At 37.1% G+C, this 21,115-nt stretch overlaps 1 protein-coding gene across 9 annotated transcripts in view; it reads right to left on the bottom strand.

Moving 5' to 3' along the window:
- The window catches only part of PAN3 (poly(A) specific ribonuclease subunit PAN3), a 116,260-nt gene that overhangs the window by 72,602 nt on the left and 22,543 nt on the right, over positions 1-21,115 (bottom strand). For 7 of the 9 annotated variants that reach the window (XR_004044818.3, XM_070044095.1, XM_070044090.1 and 4 more), the window contains exon 5: positions 14,069-14,230. The exons of the other annotated variants lie outside the window; for them this stretch is intronic. Coding sequence is in view for 6 of the 7 variants with exons in the window: in XM_070044095.1 (XP_069900196.1) it covers positions 14,069-14,230 (162 nt within the window). In the remaining variant the exon portion in view is untranslated. The remainder of the gene's footprint in view (positions 1-14,068; positions 14,231-21,115) is intronic. 9 annotated transcript variants of the gene reach the window in all.

The raw sequence follows: 21,115 nt of genomic DNA, 5'->3' as shown, positions 1-21,115 counted from the left end.
TTTTCCCAAGAACGGAATTCTAAGTTGACATTTTTTTTCTCTTCCTATATTTTAAAGTTATCGTTGCACTGTCTTCTGGCTTGTACTGTTTCCAACAAGAAATATGCTATCACTTACATCTTCGTTCCTCAAAAGTGAGTATGTTTCCCTCTGGCTGTTTGTCTGGTGTGCCTCGGTGCGGTTTTTACTCCCCCATGTTTCTTTCGTGCTTGTGTTCATTGAGCTCCTGGATCTGTGGGCTTACAGTTTTCATCCAATTTGGAAAATATCTGCCCACTGTTTCTTAAAATATTTTTTGTTTGCCCTTCCCCCACCCTGCTTCAGTGACTAAAAATACAAGTGTGTTAGGCTGCTTCAAGTTATCCCACGGCTCACTTTTTCTCTATTTTTTGGATAGTTTCTATCACTATGTCATCAAGTTCACTAATCTTTTCTGATGCAATGTCTAATCTGTCATTAATCCCACCCAATACTTTTCATTTCAGACAAAGTAGTTTTAAATTTTAGAAGTTTGATTTGGATTTTTTAGTAGGTCTTCCTTGTCTACACTAACATGTTTAATCTTCCCCCTAGTTTCCTGAACACATGGAGTATTGTTATAATAACTCTTCTGATGTTCTTACATACTATTTATGTGTTATAATTGATTACATTTGCTTCTCCTTATGGGTCATATTTTCCTACCTCTTTGCATTGCTGGTAATTTTTGATCAAATGCCAAATATTGTCACTTTTATCTTTTTGGGTGCTGGAGATATACACATATATATATATATTTAAGGATGCCTTGTTTTTTTCCTTTATTTTTACTAAATTTATTTACTTTTTATTTATTTTTGGCTGCATTGGGTCTTCGCTGCTGCACGCAGGCTTTCTCTAGCTGTAGCGAGTGGGGGCTATTCTTTGTTGCAGTGCTCAGGCTTCTCATTGCGGTGGCTTCTCTTGTGGAGCACAGGCTCTAGGTGTACAGGCTTCAGTAGCTGTGGCGCACAGGCTCTAGAGCGCAGGCTCAGTAGTTGTGGCACACGGGCTTCATTGCTCCGCAGCACGTGGGATCTTCCTGGACCAGGACTTGAACCCATATCCCCTGCCTTGGTAGGTGGATTGTTAACCACTGTGCCACCAGGGAAGTCCTAGATATATTTTTATTGCTATAAATATTCTTGAGCTTTGTTCTCCATTGTCATTAAACTGATTAAAAATTAGTCTGATTCTTTCAGGTCTTGCTTTTAAGCTTTATTAGTTAAGACTAGGGCAGCATTTATTCTAAGGCTAATTTGGTCTTACTACTGAGGCAAAAGACTTCCCATTACCCTACTTAATGCTTCATGAATTATGATGCTTTCCATGTTGGCTTGTGGGAATAGGAACTATTCTTGGCCTCGTGTGAGCTCTGAGAATTATTTCCTGTAATCTTTTCAAGAATCTCTTTTTCCAGTTCAAGTAACTCCTCACTCATAGCCTCTGATCAGTACTCAGCTGAAGATGCAAGGAGAATCTCTGTAAGCATCCAAAGTTCTATGTATGAGCTCTCTCCTCTCCAGTACTTTTTTTGTGAGCTATATCCAGCTTGGCCTCTGTAAACTTCCAGTTTGGTCTCCCTAATTAGATAGATCACTAGGCTCCACCTGAGTTCCCGCTCTAGGCACCAGGCTCAGAAACTGCCCACCGAACAGTGAGCTAAGGTAATCACGGGGAGCTCACCTCATTTGTTTCCCATCTATCAGGGATCACTGTCTTTCACTGCCTGATATCTAATGTCTTGAAAATTGTTTCATATATTTTGGTCAGTTTTTTAGCTGTTTCTGGAGGGAGGGTAAGTCTAATCCCTGTTCTTCCACCTTGGTCAGAAGACAAATTTTGTGGTGATGTTTTCCAAACATAAGGTATTCCTAATTTGAGCTTAAGTTATAAATATATAAAATTTAGCCAACTCCTTGTTTTGGCTGGATCAGACACCCACCAGTAAAGAGATATTTTGCAACTATTAATTCAAACTATTTATGAACAAATCAACTACTTCCCTGTAAAGCTGGTTTTTCAAGTTTTGTTGTGCTTTCTATACAATCTCTTTCCTAAACAGATAAATTATGTCACAACTATCTTTCTGATAATGCAGTTACCTTTGAAGCATCAAGTCAGCATCAAGTCATGCAGTCTATTCTACATCCTAAATATTTCTCAAATTCAACTACTTCTACTCATGTCATTGTCAGTGCCCTAGTCTAGGTTACCATCATCCCAACGGACCAACTTGACTCCAGTCTTGCACAACTCAAATCCATCTTCTACTTTCAGCCAGGATAAAAGAAAGAGAGAGAAGCAGAAAAAGAAAAGGAGGAGGAGAAAAAGGAGGGGAAAATGGGAAGAAAGAAAGAGAAGGAAAGTTTTATTTAATGACTTAATTGCTGAAATCCAAAGACTGATCAGGTCAAGTCTCCACGGTCCTTGACTGAATTAAATCATTAAAAGAGAGAGAGAGATAAAACGTTGATACTAATCTTGGCCATATCTACTTTTTACCAGAACGTATGACTCCAATCTCCCCTCTTCACTACTATTCTTCTCTCTTTAGAGTGACAAAGGGGCCTAGTTTTGGACTAATTCAAAAGATTCACGCTCAAGGTAGAGGGCTGTATGTATGTCTGTGTGTGTCTGTGTCTTGGCAAGGGCAGAGAGCAGTGAATTATCTGGAAAGGTAGAAGAGGATACTGATAATGAAGGAGAAAGGCAGGGATAGGCAAGAATTTTGCCTTGATAAAATTATCTAAAAAGGCATAAAAAGATGAGACTTATAGACATAAAGAGCAGCACTATTCAGAGCGATTTTTACTAGTCTTCAGTGTTCATGAATAACACAGAATAAAGAGGAACAGGGCGAGACAGAAAGGAGAAGTCAAATGGCTAACCAGAACCTCCAAGTTCATATTTCTACATGGTTTTTTGTTGTTGTTGTTGTTGTTGTTTGCCTTAATGGGTTGTTATTTCTCCAGATTTCAAGCATGTCCAAATATGGTCAATTTAAAATTTATCACAATATACTCAACTTCTGGGCTATTCAGAAACTTAATATTTTAAGACCAGTCAAGTTTCATCTTATAAAAGTTAACATATAACACTACTACTAAAAAAAAAACAACAACAAAAAACACTACTACTATTGTGAAATTAGTCTAATATCACAATTTACAAATTTTCTGAAGTAAACTGGGCCTTCTGATAAAACAACCCAATAGAGGAAATATGATTCTCTAAATAAATCAGATTCAAATTGGTGGGGACAGTGAAGGAAAGTTGACTACTACCGCTTACAAGAGATTCACACCATTGTTCTTTTAAATATAAGTTCTCCTACTAATAATCTGACTATCTTAAGGGCAAAGTGGCATGTGTATGTCAGAACCTGCCAGATGAAAGTCAATTAGTAAGAGGCTTTATGTTATGGTAGAGTCAAACAAAAACCTTTCTGTGAACTCAGCTTAAAGTCACTCTCTCTATATAAGAGTGTGAAACTACAGGCACATTAATTTCCAAAGACGCTCATTAGTTCATCTTTCATAAAGTTTGTCAGAAATGGGTAACACTATTCTTGAGAATAGTTTGATACTATGTACCAAAATGAAAAACAAGCATATCCTTTGACCTAGTATTCCTACATCTAGGAATTTAGGCTAAGAAGAAAATCACCCAAGTAGAAAAGATTCCATTTAGCACAGATTTTTTAAATGATTTTTTAAAGTGGTGGGGGGAGGGATAACTAAAATATCTATCAATAGGGATCTGGTTATGTGGATTATGGTATATACAATAGTGTGTAGCAATTAAAAAATCATGAGAATTGATATATTTTTATTTACCATGAAAATAGGCCAATACCACTATTGAGAAAAAATAAAGTAAAATTAGGCTACAATACAGCAATTATACTAAATTGCTTCTTGTAAAATGGTGTGCATATGCCTAAGAGAACGGGTTGGGCAGGGAGGGAGGGAGAGGGAGAATGTGTGTACGTGCATGTGCACAGGTGTGTAAAAGGATTCTAACTAAAGATGCTCACTGAAGTGTTAAAAGAAGATTCTATCTCTAGGTGGTGAGGAAATGGGACATTTTTGCTTCCTCCTTTGTACTTCTCTGTAGTATGTGAATTTTTTTCAATAAACATATATAACTTTTACAAAAAAGTTTTAAGAAAGTTTGTTAAGATTTGTAAATTATGAAGCCACTTACACTACTCCCTTTTCTTTGCATATCATCATCACTGAATGGAGTGGTATTAAGAATTCACAGAGAATATGCAATATTCAAATTGAGACGAGTAGGACCAATGTATATAAAAAAAGCAAAAATCTGTATCTGGAGGATAGAAGGCATTTAAAAACAAAAACAGAGGGGCTTCCCTGGTGGCACAGTGGTTAAGAATCCACCTGCCAATGCAGGGGACACGGGTTCAAGCCCTGGTCCGGGAAGATCCACATGCTGTGGAGCAACTAAGCCCGTGCGCCACAACTACTGAGCCTGTGCTCTAGAGCCTGTGAGCCACAACTACTGAGCCCGTGGGCCACAACTACTGAAGCCCGCATGCCCTAGAGCCCGTGCTCCACAATGAGAAGCCACCGCAATGAGAAGCCCATGCACAGCAACAAAGAGTAGCCCCCGCTCGCCGCAACAGAGAAAGCCCACGTGCAGCAACGAAGACCCAACGCAGCCAAAAATAAAATAAATAAAATAAATAAATTTAAAAAAAAAAACAGATGAAATGCTTCCTCTTCCATTAAAAGTTATTTACATGTCAAAGTTCTCCAATAACAGTAATCATTAACCATCACCGAGGTATTCTCAATATTCTACCTAGTTAATTCTTAATATTACTCTTCCTATTTATGTCAATTATTGGGTTGGCCAAAAAATTCGTTCGGGTTTTTCCATAAGATGCTAAGGAAGAACCCAAAATGAATTTTTTGGCCAACCCAGTATCTCAATAAAGTTGGGAAGAAATATTACTCTCCCTAAAAGAAGCAAAAATATCCATTTAGGTCCGTTAACGAGTAATCCAGGAGACAGCAAGACCATCACCACATTCCAGAGAGGCAATAATTACTTTACACAGCTATAACTATCTTGCATACCTATGTACATCTTCTATCCATAACTATATATCAGTAAAATCTATTTGTCACATTGCATAGTAATAGAGACTTACTTGGAGGCATTCTTTCTAACCAAGAATCCTGCCACATTTAATCACAAAATTTAACATATATTAAGATTTTTCAAACATTTTTCCATAATGATATTTTATGTCTTGAAACTATACCAAAGGAAAACTTAAGAAAATGTACAAAACTTAAATTCAGGACTAAATTTGGCCAAATACTCATCTCACCAGATAATCGTTAATCCAGGTTAATTCATTCAACTAGTTGAATAGCTAATAATAAAAGATAATGTGCTGGGCGCTGTGCTAGGCACTGTGGAGAACAAAATATTTGAAACATAGGCACTACGTTCTAGAAGTTCACAGGCTGGCATTTCACAGGTACAGAATGTACCCTGAACCCAATTCCACACTCCCAAGAGCTCAGAACATCCATGTATCAAAAAAAAAAAAAAAAAACTACCTATAGTGTGCCATTCACTGCTAGCCGGTATGTTATATACACATTAATTACAGCAATGTGAAGTGCGAGGAAAAGTGAACAAATGCTTAGAGCTGTCTAATTAGGTCATAAGACCATATGCTTGAATCGAATCCTAAAAGACAAGTTTGCTGAGTCAAGGCAGAGAGAAGGGCACAGCAAGCAAGGAGAATGTTCAAAGGCAGAGGCAGGAAGAGCATGCTGCTCTCCATCGTGCTGCAAACTGTTCAGCAGGCCTGCAGCAGTAATCTGAGGGGTCAAGAGGCACCTTGGATGCCTTTCTAAGAGACTTGGATTGTATTCTAATGACAAAGAACAGATGACAAAGAAGAGAAATCAACCAAGTAGTGGTCTGAATGAAAAGACCAGAAGCAGGAAACCAGGTAAGAGACTACAATAGTAATAGTCCGGGTAAGAAGTGGAGGTGAGCCTAAACTGTACTTTGGTTAACATTAAAAGTGAAGAGAGGGCTTCCCTGGTGGCGCAGTGGTTAAGAGTCCGCCTGCCGATGCAGGGGACACGGGTTCGTGGCCCGGTCCGGGAGGATCCCACATGCCACAGAGCATCTGGGCCCGTGAGCCATGGCCGCTGGGCCTGCATGTCCGGAGCCTGTGCTCCGCAACGGGAGAGGCCACAGCAGTGAGAGGCCCGCGTACCGCAAAACAAAACAAAACAAAAGTGAAGAGAATTTCAAGGTAGCACAATCAACAGATCTTAGTGGCCAAAGAATGTGGCAGATATGGAAGATGGAAGAATGAAGAACTCACAACTGGGTGATATCAATAACCAAGACAGAGAGTGGGCATATAGCTGTGAGTAAGTGTGTACAGATGTGTGTGAGTGAAAGAACAGGTTTGAAGGAAAAGATATAGTATTCATTTTAGACACACTGAGTTTTTAAAGTCTTACGCCATATAGATGAAGATGTTCAGAAGCAGGTAGTGTGTGTGCGTGTGTGTGTGTGTGTGTGTGTGTATATATATATATATATATATATAGGAGTCAAATGTGACTAGCGAGTAGCTGAAGTAATGAAGATAAGTGAGATCACCTAGGGGCACTGTGTGCAGAGACAGGAGAGTCAAGGACAGAGCTTGGGAGAGTTCCTGAGGGCACGGCAAGGGACAAGAGGTCCCTGAAAGAGACTAATAAAGAACAGTCTCAGAGCTAGGAGAACAATAGTTTCAAGGAAAGAGGAACGGAGGACAATGTCAAACGCAGTAGAGGTCAAGTAAGAATTGTGACTTTTGGTAGCTAGGTAAGCTTACCAAAAAGAGTCTCAATAGAGTGGTGAAAGTGAAAGGTAAAACGCTGGGACTTAAGGGATGAATGAAAGGTGAAGAACTAGCAACAAGCAGGAAGCAGTTCTCAAATTGTATCACACAGTTTCCCAAATGTACTGACCACAGAATATTTCCTCATGTAGCACTCCTTGGTACTGGAAGACCAAGCTAGGAAGAAGACATCAATGTCAAGGGAGAGACTGTCTAAAACTGAAAAGGGATAAATAATGAAATAAATTGCTAGAGGGACTAAAGACAGGTTCTGAAGGATATAGTAAAGGAACACCTGTTTGTTTGCAACCAAAGGAAAAATAGTGGGAAAGGGTGTAAGTGAAAATGTTGTGCATAGTTAGAAAGCCAACATATGAAGCAATTCATTCTCAATGACCTCTTGTTTCCCTCCTCTGAAGAACACAAGTCTCTTACTCAAAAGTGACACAGGGGATGAACAGGTCTGAGGTGAATGGTAAAGGTTTAGAATAGCAGCTGCAGAGAAGAGGAGAAAAGAAGAGGGTCTGGGATGGGCTGTGGGTGAGAAATCAGAACTTATATAGTAATATCATTTTAGCTGCCCCACAGTTCTGTAACTTTTCAAAGTCCTGAGGAACCCTGAGTAGATGGACTGAAGCTTCACTCTTATAAGTTCCAATCCACTCCATCTAAAGCCCAAAGGACCTCATTTCCTGGGGCATAGAGACTAGAAATCTCCTGAAATAACACCAAAATTCAGTAACTAACTAAAGACTGAAGGATATGCAGTGAGTTTCCAAAACCTCCCTGGGATCTTAAAAGCAACAGTAACAAGCAACTAGAATTCACAGCTGAATTTGTGGGCCAAGAGATTTTAATGTGAGCATTCTTACAAATTAAATACTTATAAGAAATGCCATTTAATCAGACCACAAGGGGGAAAAACACCATCAAAAGAGATGTTAACAAGTATGAATCTCCTAATACACCCAACAGTCCAACAGTTCTCATTCATTTACATCACTCTGGAGGTAAACTAAAACAACAGTAATACTAGTAATTTATGATTCATAACTCCACTATTTCCAAAGGTCTAAGACAAAATGAGACTTACATGTTACATAGTCTTTTATATATATAAATATATACACTTACATATAAGTAAGACTTTATGTAACATGTCATTACTTTTAGGTACATCTTAACCTGCAAAACTCTGAGAAGTTTATAAAACCATGCATTTCCCACCCTTTCATTCAAGTTGGCATCTGATTGTTACATGAAGGATGGGAACACATTGTTATCCCTCCAAAAAACGCATCTTTAAAGTAATTTTTTAAACTATTCAAATGAGTCAGCATTAAAATGAGAGCCCCTAAGAGACACTTAATGTCACTGCCTCTTTCCATATATACCACAATGCCATGCACATCTGAGTATAAATAACTGAGAGCACCCTAAATAAACAGAAACAAAAACCAAGTTTAGGAGGGATGAGGTCAAATTGGAGGAATGGACATTTATTTAATATCTACTACACAAATAATAGATTCAAACAGAAAGCTGAATCTTCACAATAATTCTATAAGGTAGGTGATAAAACAGTTCAATCCTGAACGGCATTTGAGCCGTAATCATAGAACAAATGTAAAATCTCAAATTCACGTGCAGATTGGTCAGGCAGAGGAATGGGCAATCATCTGGGCAGAGACTAAGGAAAGATGAAAGTGAACTTGCACTTCAGTGAAATAAAGAACTGCTGATGCAGAGTTTTAGGTGACCTTCCATCTACCACCTGCTCGGTGTTTAGACTGAGACCATGAGAAAAATACAAAACAGAGGAGCTTTGTCACATAATAACACTGTCAAGAAATAAGACTAGTACCAGGCTCAGAAGACTGAAAAATATCAAGAATATTTCTACAATGTTAAATTTTGAAATAAAAAAGAAAAAGAGAAGATCGTCTAACATTTCAAAAGAAATCACCACCCTATGTTCTAAATCAATTGTGATAATTAAACTAAACAATAGTAATATATGATGGCTATAAATCCCAGACAACCAATGATCAATTTTTCAAAATATATAAAATTCTTAAAATAAACTACCACAAATTTCACATATTGCCTAAGAAAATAAAATTATACAATGACATTTAGAGACAAGCAGAATACCTTAAGGGTACAAAAATAAACAACACATGCCTAGTCACACGTATTTACAATTCACTTGGAAAAGACAGGTAAACAACCAATATAAGAGAGAATGAAATAACATTAAGTATTGTGAAGAGTAAAAAAAAAAAACAAACCTTTTTTTCTTTGAGGTGTTTGAGCAGGTATTTACAGAAAAGGTAGCATTTGAGCTACTCTCAAAGGAAAGGGGGGACTTCCCCAGTGGCACAGTGGTTAAGAATCCACCTGCCAATGCAGGAGACACGGGTTCGAGCCCTGGTCCAGGAAGATCCCACATGCCGCGGAGCAACTAAGCCCATGCGCCATAACTACTGAACCCGTGCACCACAACTACTGAGCTTGCACTATACAGCCTGCGAGCCACAACTACTGAAGCCTGCGCACTTAGAGGCTGTACTCCACAACAAGAGAAGCCACAGCAATGAGAAGCCCATGCACCGCAGAGAACAGCAGCCCCCGCTTACCACAACTAGAGAAAACCCACATGCTGTAACGAAGACCCAATGCAGCCAAAAAAAATAAATTAAATAAAAATAAATTTTTAAAAAAAAAGGAAAAGGGAAGAAAGTTTTTTTAGGCTCTATTAACAATGGTACAGAGATAAAAAGGTACAGAGAACTGACAATGTATTTCATATTATATGAGGTATAAAAGATTCCATATGATTAGAATTTAGTACATGTGGACAGTTAAAGAGAGATAGCCCTAGAAAGGCTGAACAGATCCTGAAGGGATGTGACAAAAATTATTCAGAAGATACACTGAGGGTATATATGTCAGTTATGTTTAAAAACAAAAAGAAAGAAAAAGGAAAGGATAAAAAGATACCGTGGAATTTTAAAGAATGGGGATTAGAGGCAGACAATATAGCAGGAAAATCTCAGGATATAAAATTTAATAGATCTGGAATCCCAGCTCTACCACGTAGGAACAATAAGCCTTGTCTAAATTGCAATTTCCGTATTTTTCAAATGGGGATAATATGTCACCATTGTGGTAGAGCCTTAATATGATGGCAAATGTAAATTGTCCAATGTATCATCTTTCAATTAATGGGTAGTCAAACCTCAGTAGTTTCCTTTTCATAATAAATGGTAGAATATGGGAGAAGACAGGGAAGAAATGAAGCTATGTACTCTCAGTGACCGGGAAGATGATAAAGCCATTAACTAAAGAAGGAATATAAAGAGAATATAAAAGAAGCAGTAGATTTGGAGAAGAGAAAAATACACTGAGTTCTAGACTTGCCAAATTTGTAGTGATAGAGGGATATACATCTACATGCAAAGATACCAGAAGGCATGAAAGATTTGGGTCTTGAACTGAGAAGACAGTTCTAAAAGAAATAAAAATTTAAGAATCTTAGGCATACACGGGAAAGCAAAGAACAAGTGAGCCAAGAACAGGAGCTCACAAAGAGCAGGGATGAAACAGAGTCAAGAATGCGTGGTGGGGACTTCCCTCGTGGCGCCGTGGTTAAGAATCCGCCTGCCAATGCAGGGGACACGGGTTTGAGCCCTGGTCCGGGAAGATCCCACATGCCGCGGAGCAACTAAGTCCGTGTGCCCCAACTACTGAGCCTGTGCTCTAGAGCCTGCAAGCCACAACTACTGAGCCCGTGTGCCACAACTACTGAAGCCCACGTGCCTAGAGCCCGTGCTCTGCAACAAGAGAAGCCACCGCAATGAGAAGCCCGTGCACCTCAACAAAGAGTAGCCCCCGCTCGCCGCAACTAGAGCAAGCAATGAAGACACAACACAGCCAATAATAAATAAATAAATAAATAGGCAAGCAAACAAAGAAACAAGAATGCATGAGGAAAGAGCTTCAAATAAAAAAGTGGCCAGCAGTATTAAGTACTGGATGAAACTGTTGGATTTGGTGATTCAGGAGACCTCTGACAAGCTTTGGGATTTGTTTCCAGCAAAATTTTTGCTAACACCAAACTCCAAGCACTGAAGGAATAAATGGGTTGTAAAGAAATCAGAGAAAAGACTAGAATCTATTTCAAGGGTCCCCAAGTGGGAACTCCACAGAAGTAGTAATGGAGACCAGATGGGAATGATCAATATTTCAAACAGCCATATGAAAAATAAATTTGGCCTCCACCAAGCTACCTCCACAATATAAGAAAAATATTAAATTTCTTTGATTCTCTAATTAGCATATTATATATTTTAGAATGAAAGCATGAATCACTGTTTTACAAATGTCCTGTGTTCAGCAGACAGACTCTTTCATATCACAAGATTCTTGGTAGAAAAATAATAAAAAGATTATTAAGTACTAAAAGGCTGGGAATCATAGGGCTCTTGAAAGAAATCCAGCACTGAAGAGAATAAATGCAATTATGAATGATCCAGGTAGAAACTTTCAGAGAAAGTTTCTGTTGTTGTTTTAAGGTTTTTGTTAGTTAGTTGTTTGTTTGGGTTTTTTTGTTTTGTTTTCAGAAGTGGAAAAACTTGTTTTTCCAAAATTTGTTTTCCAAAAAGATGTTAGGTCAAGATTAAGAAATCAGTGTAAACAAATATTTAAAGTTCCAGAAAGAGAGACAGTTAAATGTCACTGAGAAAAAAAAAAAGATGAATCATGAGGAAAAAAGACTGACCTTACAAATACTGTGGAGTTATGCATAAGCTATAGTCCATGTCTGGAAACCTACATACCCATTCTCATCCTCAAAAAAAGTTGTCCTACAGAAGTTCAGTTAACCATTTAGACAATTACATCAATCATAGCTCTAGTACAAGTAGAACTACGTTACACAGAAGTGAAGAGATTCTGAAGCCTGACAAACATGGGTTCAAAGTTCTGTTCCTCTACCGACTACCATTTAACCTTAAGGTTACTTAGCTTCTCTGAAGATGTTTCTTCATTTAACAGTAACAACTGTCCCATAAGAGACCAAAAGAGACAATACATGTAAAGAGCTTAGCACAGTGCGTGGCACAAGGTAACCATTTAAGAAACATAGCTATAATCACTAAAATAAAATATAGATAAATATTTTTCTAACCTTAGGATTGAGAAGACCTAAGCTTTAAGGGAAAGGAAACAAATGAAGCAGGAAAGATTAATATATCTGGCTACACAATCCTTTAAAATTTTTATATGTGAAAAATCTTTAAAATATTTGAAGGTAAACATAATACAAAATTAAAAGGCATAGGTACAGAATTGACTTATATAAGTTACTTTTCTCATACAACAAAAAGATAAAAACCCCAAAAGAAAAGAAAATTGCACTGACATACTCTTTGCTCTAAATAAACAATACCAGGTACCCAACTTAGGAATCCACAAAGACAGTAATGGACACCGGGTGGGTATTTTTCAATGCTTCAACACATGACTGATAGTGTAAGGCATTCTTGCCCCTCCAACATCACATCAAGCTAATAAGGCATTCCTTACATCCTTAAAAAAGAACTATTTGAATTATATGAAACACAAAATAATATTAGTATTTGAAATATTAGATTCAGACAGCATCAATTCAATCTTTAGCACACTGAATGCAAATCTATTATTAGCTTTTTAATTAAAAATAAAGCATAATCCTAGCATATATTCTTTAAACGAACCTAATGATTTTTCAAGCTATGCTAAAGAGAAGTACCTTGGAACTGCCCCTGAGATACGGGGGACAACGAGGGGTGGTCAAGTGGCCGTACCTCTGCATCATCCGTGTTTCCCCTGCAACCTACATGCACTTTCACTTCCACCTGTATCTGTCCTTACGTAACTGGAGCCCAATTTATTTTCAGACTTTCTTTTTAAAACTGGAAAATAATTCTAACAATCCACATCAAACCTCTCTCCTGATCTCAAAAAGAAGAATTCAGTACACATTCTTCATAAAGGATATGTCCATTATGAATTCTTATTCGTAATGGACATATCCCAAACTTTCCACGGAAATTTTAAGTATTTGATTATGTGGACCACCCCCCTCCATTTCCCTGTTTTTCCTTATATTTAGAAAAATACTATGAAGTTTTCAGTTGAGACAAATAACATGTTTTGCAGTATTTTGGGAATAACTTTTTTATTTCTGTGCCCAAGGTGACACAGATACTGCTATGGCATTGACAGTAAACAGATCAAAATACTGTGGAACCCCTTCATAATACAAAGTTGCTGACAGAAATAAAACCAATTGTTGACTCTGTTATATCTTTTCTGTGTGTGATATGTGTATGTGGGGTTATAGGCTTTTGGCTAGCAATATATTAAAAAAATACCAATGTACTCAGAAAGTTTGGGATGAAAGATATTCTACTTCCAGCTAAACTGAAATTTTGGTCAACAGAGCTATTTTATACAATTACCAATTTCTTTAAATGAGACTATAATAATTATAATCCAAATTAAAATGGAATATAATTCAAATTATTTTGTAAGTACTTCAGATTCAGAGTCATACAAAAGCTAGCCTTTAAGTTATAAAAATTCATTTTCATTAGCACAGATAATGCAAAGACTGAAATGTATAATAACTCTAAGACAACATACTATTGAAGTTGGTTTTACAGCCAACACTTGACAAGTTTACATACAATTTTTATCTCCTAGTAAAAATGTACAGAAAGACAACATGTGGAGCTTTCTATTGCTCAGACTCCAAATAAATGAGATTTTCTGTAATAAATTTTATATGACTTTTTAATGTAGTACAACTTTGTGTATTAAAAATAATTAAACTTAACTATAAACAAAATCCAAAAGGGAAAAACTAAATTAAATGGAAGAATAGGAAAATATACTACAAGCAGAGAAAGTTCAAAAAAAAGCCACAAAACAAAATCATTTAGTTAGTGAATGGGCCACTAATCTTACTTTGATTTAAAAAAAAAAAACAAGAAAACAAAAAACCTAAGTGTATCAGCTAAGTCATCCAATCTCATACACACCACCCCACACAGACACAGAAAGCAGCCAAAATATTCACTTTTCAAAAATGTCTAATAAAATTATTTTTACCTGTAAATTGTTTTCTGTGATTCTGTTCCACCAAACCATATTGATGGGTACTCCTGATTTACACCTGTCAGCAAGGCAGCCAATAGGGTTCTTTGCTTTTCGTGCCTTTGATCCCATCGGAACTAGCCTCTCCTCCAGCATCCCCAGGCGATACTTCCTTGGCTAGGAAAAAGAAGGAAAGAAACCAGGCCACTCCTAACATCCCCCATACTAACCTAAGCTAACATAACTAACATACAGAAGATATCAAGAATGGTGGAATAGGAAACAAGTAAAATTTCTAAGACACTCCCTCTAATGTCCTTAGCACCACCCCCCATTCCCCATCCCCACCCCCAGTACGCACACACCTCCAAAATAACCCATAGTCCTAACAACAGTATTACATAAAACAACAACTGTTTTAGTGAAATACATTATAATCTGAGTTTAGTGAACAGAAATTAACTTATCAGCAAAGTAAATGCTTTGCAAATATTTTTCCACTGGCACTTACCTATTCTCACTGCAATATGAAGAAATGGCTTCAAGGGCACAAAATACAGGTAAAAAAATTTCTTCACACTATATATCTTTTTCTCCTCCCCATCTCACTACCTTATTTCCTACTGAGAACCACTCCACTTAGAAGAAGCAGCTAATTTCAAGGAATGGATTTTTTTTTAATTTTTAAAATTCTATGCCCATTAGGGCAGAGTACAAATTGATCTATCTTAAACAGGCATTGTACTCAGTGAAACTTGTACTCAATGAAAAACAACAATCTCAGACAAAAAAATACACAAATTTCATTGGTCTTATAAATCTCAGTAGTTTGAACAGATTGATACTAAGTAGCCTAATAAAAGCACAGATTCATTGGCTAATAATAAAGTTAGTAAACAATCTTAAAAGTGGTTGGCAGGGATTTTTTCATACATGAAGGTTAATGAACAGTTTCCACCATTTTACTTCTCTTAATTATAGCAAATTTGTACTAAATTACATCTTAAAGGGCATCTGTATATATTTTTTCCCTTTAAGGAATACTGATACATTCTTGGGAAGGTATCTAATTTAAGATCTAAAATAAGAAAATCTATGTTTACTCATTGTTCTGTCTTAAGACTGCTGAAGCAAATAGTTGAAATTAACCTTCTTCAAAAATTAAACTTGCATAAGAAACGAAACTAGATTACCCATCTATCCGATAATTATAGCAGTGGGTAAAGTTTCATGAAGCTAAAATATTTCCACCTCTATGCAACCCTGAACCAATTCGATTACTCTGTGTCTACATCACAAGCAACTTTTGTGAATGAGAATAGAAATATACCCTTTAGAACCAAATTATAGATGAAAACATTTTAAAGCAAGTTATTTTTAATAACATAGCTCACAAGTATAAGGCTCTGACATATAGCAAAAATAATATAGCCTTAATTAAGCCTTCACTAATTTAAAATTTGTATTTTAGAAAACGTCTGGGCTAAACATGATCCTATCAAAAAAGTTCAACACATCAAAGAGTATTTATTTAAACAAAATCACAACATGTCAAATAGGTTCTATATATATATGGACACCTAAATTCTAGTCATACATTTGAAAGCAAGAAAATTATTGCTTTAAATGTTCTTCTGTTATTTAGAGCCTTCACAAATCCAGACTTGTTTTTGAGCCAATTATTACCTTAGTGAAATTTATTCTCATGGTAGTACATTAAGCAACATAGAAAAAAAGGTTTTAAATAAATCCAGTGTATAATTCTCCCACCCCAGCAGCTCTCATTATATGTTTGTTTTTCCAAAAAGGAATTCACTATTCCTCTCCCTCCTCCCCATCACCCCCAAAACCTATAATTAGCCCAAGACCTTTCCTCTTAGGTAGAAGAGATCCCCAAACTTGTGCCGCTACAGATTTAAGTTTCTTCAATAAATAGCCAGAGACTAAAGTCCAATGCAAAAGTAAAACTTTCTATGTGATACTGAATGAAAAGACCTAAGGTATCAATACCATTTAAATACCATTATAAGCAAGAGAAGACAAATGACATCTGTAAAGAGATGGCAGCAACACAGAGCATGATGGTGAGCCAAAAAGATTACAGACAGAAGTCTCATTGCACAGAATGTAAATTATGGTAAAATCTCATGTCAAAGCTAATTTCCAAATTATCTGAACTATTATTTATTCCTTGAAGGAAAGATGTATTTTCAACTAAACATGAGAGCCTACTTTGTATCAAGAACTGTTCTAAGTACTTGGAATGCAATGATGAATAAAACACACACCTTTCCCTCCAAAAGAGGACATAACCTAGTGGTTAACAAAGTCATGAGAACAGAACACACTCACTGTGATATGAAAAATGCATATATAATCAAGGTACCAATTGAACAGAGGCAAAGAAGGCTTCACAGAGAGGATGAATGCCTGAGCAGTGTTAAAGCAAGTGTCTAGATAGGAAACAAAACAAAACAAAACCAGAGTGAGTGGGAGAGAAAGATGTATTTGTAGGTTAGGAAAAATGCACATGTATAGGCATACAGGCACTCTGTTGTCAATTAAGGGAAAACTACAAGTTTTCAGTCTATCATTAGTAGAGGGCCAAACTTGAGAGTGAAAGAGGAGGCTTGAAAGCAATAAAAAACCACGAATTGTCTTGTATCCTATGCCAAGGAGTTTGGACTTCACTCCGTGGGCAATGGGGAACTCTTGAAAGCTTGTGAATGAGAATTAAACTGGAAATAGGTAGATAAATCAATGGTCTCTGACGATAATCCAGGTTGGGGTTTCCCAAACGCAGCACTACAGACTCTGGATAATTCTTTGCTGTGGAGGGCTGTCGTGGCCCACTGCAGGACGATGAGCAGCATCTGCCCCGGTCGTGACACCAAAACTATCTTTGATGTTCTGCAGGAGTCGGGGGACAAAACTCCCCCACCTGAGAATCACAGGCGTAGGTGAAGGATGGGAACTCCAGGAAACTGCGATGCAAATAGAAGGCGAAGGCGTGGCTGGGGAAAGAGCTGCTGGCTTAAAAACAGCTATCGGTGATTAAGTGACAGCAGGGTCTACGGGAAATAGAGAAGCCAAACGGAAGGGGAGGAGACAAAGGGCAAACAGCATTTTATGGGAAATGTTTATTTTCCCCAAAGCCTTCTGAGTCCTACAAGATCCAAACCCCTCCTCCAGAGCAAACCAAAGCACAAGCCCTCTTCCTTGCCCCTTAGCTTCCAGCAGTCCCTTCCTAAACCAATCTTGAGAATGTGTTGGTCAAAAAAAAGGTATGTTTCCTGGTTGATCCTCCACTCTTGACAGCCTCCTTGCCAGTCCAGCCTGCTGGTTATTATGAAACGGAAGCATTCTGCAAAGTCATGTCCTGTTGGTAAGTAACCAGTCTGTCTGCTCCACCTCCTAGTAAGTCAACATCGTACATCAAAATTCCCATTCTCTTTTTGTTCCTGTGGTAAAATGTCCAGCATACCATGTAACTATTTTTTCTCTCTCTCTAATATATATCATTTTTACTTTAAGTCTCAAGATTCACCACAAAACTGATTTTTATCATTCTTCACAAAACCTAAATAAACAGCACAAAAAGACAGTAGTTGAAAACAGTTTTACACTTTTTATTGGGCATTTAAAAAATAACAACTTAGGGCTTGAAAAAGTTGGAGAATGTATTCTAGACTAGCACATCTCAACTGTAATGAACATATACTCTTCTAGGGATCTTGTTAAAATACAGATGCTAATTCAGCAGACCTAGAGTGAAGCATGAGATTCAGCATTTCTAAAAACCTCCCAAGACTACTAGTGTGCTGCTGGTCTGGTGATCATCCTTCCAGCAATAAAGTTCTAGAGAATGTCAGGGAAGAGGCCTGGATAAGAAACAACTAGTGGTAAAACAGAAATTGGGGCCACCCCCCAAAATAAAAAAAGGATAGGGGTTCAAATAGTTAACATCCCACTCCTTTAGCTTGCCCTAAATACTCAGAGCCTTCAGAACCATTACTCATAGCCCCCAAAGCCCTGGCTCTTCAAAAATCCTTGCCCTAGTCCACAGAAGACCAATCCAATGGTTTAGGACTAAGGGAAATCCACTCTCATTCCTAACAAATACGATAAGTCTCCAGACTGTGTCAAAAGAAAGAACAATAAAAGCTAATTTTTAGGACTGTTTTACTTCAAAACCTTAAATGCAAACACATTTTTTTTCATTCATTCATTCACTTAACATTTCAGCATAAGGCTTTTTGCCCTCCCTAGATGACCTAGAGGGGTGGGATAGGAAGGACGGGAGGGAGGCTCAAGAGGGAGGGGAGGGCTTCCCTGGTGGCGCAGTGGTTGGGAGTCCACCTGCCGATGCAGGGGACGCGGGTTTGTGCCCCGGTCCGGGGGGATCCCGCATGCCGCGGAGCGGCTGGGCCCGTGGGCTGTGGCCGCTGGGCCTGCGCAACCGGCCGCAGCGGGAGAGGTCACAGCAGTGCGAGGCCCGCGTACCGCAAAAAAGAAAAGAAAAAAGAGGGAGGGGATATGAGGACATACGTCTGCATATGGCTGATTCACTTTGATGTATAACAGAAACTAACACAGTATTGTGAAGCAATTACACTCCAATAAAGATTTTTTTAAAAGAGAGAGAAATACAGTGGTAAGATCTATTCTCTTCCCCTAAAAAGTTCAGTCTAGCAAAAGAAAAATATATAAATACCACTGCTCACATAGAAAATGTTGTTATAGACCAATGTTCAGAGCACAATTTTTTTGGTAAAATTGCAAAACAGCATCATCTCTACAATACTTCACATTACAGGCCTTGTTATTATATATCATAACCTAATCATTAGTTATAAACTAGAGAAATCAATTGTTATCCTAGCACAAAAAGTTTCCAATGCCCTGAATTTTAAGAATGCCCTCTGAACATGGAAAACAGAATAACTGTGCTTTCACTATTTATACTCTGAAACAATGATGATTTAAAGCTACTATGAATGGCACTTTTTTAAACAATTTGTATTTTATTAATCAAACATCTTCACATACTTGGAAAATAGTTGTGCACATATATGAAATACTGATATTATCTCCCTTTAGACAATGTTTAATGAAATGTTTTAACTCATTGTCTTTTGCAATTACAACTCAGCAACCTATCTACCTCTTGCCACTTCTAAGGGTCTGAGGTCCACTAACAGAAACCTCTGGCCTAAAATTTACTGTATATTTATTTGAAAATCAACTTTCATTTCTCTTTTACGACCTCTTCTGACGTACACTGGTTTTCCCTCAATTAATTAAACGCCCTAACTGTTTAGCGTATTTGTTATTATGAGAACTAAATACAAGATTACATTTCCATTAACCGTCAGTGGTTAATGTAAAACTCACTCGGAAAAAATAGACTCCAAAGTGATTAAAACCATTTGAATATTTTAAATCAAATAAATTAGCTAATTTCCATATAGACACAGGGAACTACCTCTACTTAATTTATTAGTTAATTAGGTGTGTTAATACACCTGGATTTTAAAGGCTCTCACACCTAATCAATTTAGAATAGTAAATCTAAACCTATAAGTGATTGTATATTGGGCTCCAATTAATTTTCTCGAGTAAAAGATTCAAAAATCAAAAACAAAAACAAGCCAGCCTCAAAGATTATGTTGTATTTTGTCCTGCCATTCATTATCAGTAATTGTAGGTTTTCATGGAAATATATTAGGTCCCTTAGGTTTTCACTGTTTAAATAAAGCCAATTATAGGATGGGATGGTGAGCAGGTCTACAGAAAGTGGGTCTACAGAAAAACAGACTGTCATTGTTAAAGACTCATGGGCAGGTAAACATCTATAAATGAAAAAGATCTTTTAATCTGTGGAGTCAATACAGAAATCACATATATGTTAAGAGGATGAAAACAGAGGACGCTGCTAGGTAAAAAGTAATCTAAATTATGTCAAATAGAGCAGAACAGGATTTACACACACAGAAATGTTTTTTAAGCTCTACTGAGTCTGATCCTGGGAGAAGAGGCCCACTATATTATCTACATAAATTTAAGAAAGCCTACAAAGTAGTCATTACTTCTGTTCTCAAAACCTCAACGTTACAGTGGAGTTTTATGCCACCAAAAATGAGAACAGCTGTTAAGCAAGGTCACATTCAATTTCTAAAGACTTGGAACACCAAACTATGACTTCTTTTAGTCTTTTGCTTTAGAATAGAACCAGAACACAAGATGTAGAAAAACAAAATACCATGCCAAAGTTATTAAAATCTTTTAAGTGCAAGTGAGTAATGTTGTTTTAAGTCATGAAAGTTATTTCTACAATAAACTATCACCTGTAATGACCATAAAAATTTTATATGAATTTTAGTCCCTTATCAAAAGCAACCATCATGCTAAAATGCCTATTTGCTTATTAGCAAAAGGTTCCCTTTTGATTTATTTATATGTGTACACTTGCTTAAACTGAATCTTGAAATGAAGCAGAATATCTTCAGCAATGCTCTTTACTATGATTGAACTTAAAGTAGGTAGTGGTTAATCAAAGATAAATAATCTTACACACATTCAGAAACAGATAAACGTATGTTTTTAAATTGCAGGATTATAAGCAGCAGAAGACTGCAACAACAACTACCATTTGACAAGCACAATGCACTATGCCAGGTACTTAATAGCCATTAATATATTTAATACTCAAAATTCTGTGAGATAGGCACCATTATAAACCAACTTTACAGATGAGAAGGGTGGGCTTAGATGAGGTTAAAATAACTTGCCTATAATCTCAAAACTAACATAAGGTCAGGCTCCAGAGCTTGTACTCTTAACTAAATTTATTCCACATTCTATAGTATTCCTTAACATGTTACAATCTTAACATTATTCTAGCTAATTCTAAAATGACCAAATACAAATTCCTACATTAATCACTCTCTCTTTGACTGTAATTGGCATGGATGGGATCAATGAGAAACAGTAGCTACAGAGACTTCATTAAGCCACTCCCTCCTCCCCACTTTCAAAATGCAAGAACAAATCTTGGGAATT

The sequence above is a fragment of the Globicephala melas genome, chromosome 18 (genome assembly GCF_963455315.2).
Source record: "Globicephala melas chromosome 18, mGloMel1.2, whole genome shotgun sequence".
In the NCBI taxonomy this organism is placed as follows: Eukaryota; Metazoa; Chordata; class Mammalia; order Artiodactyla; family Delphinidae; genus Globicephala; species Globicephala melas.
Note: the sequence above shows the minus strand (reverse complement) of the source record. Positions and strands in the feature narration are given on the sequence as shown.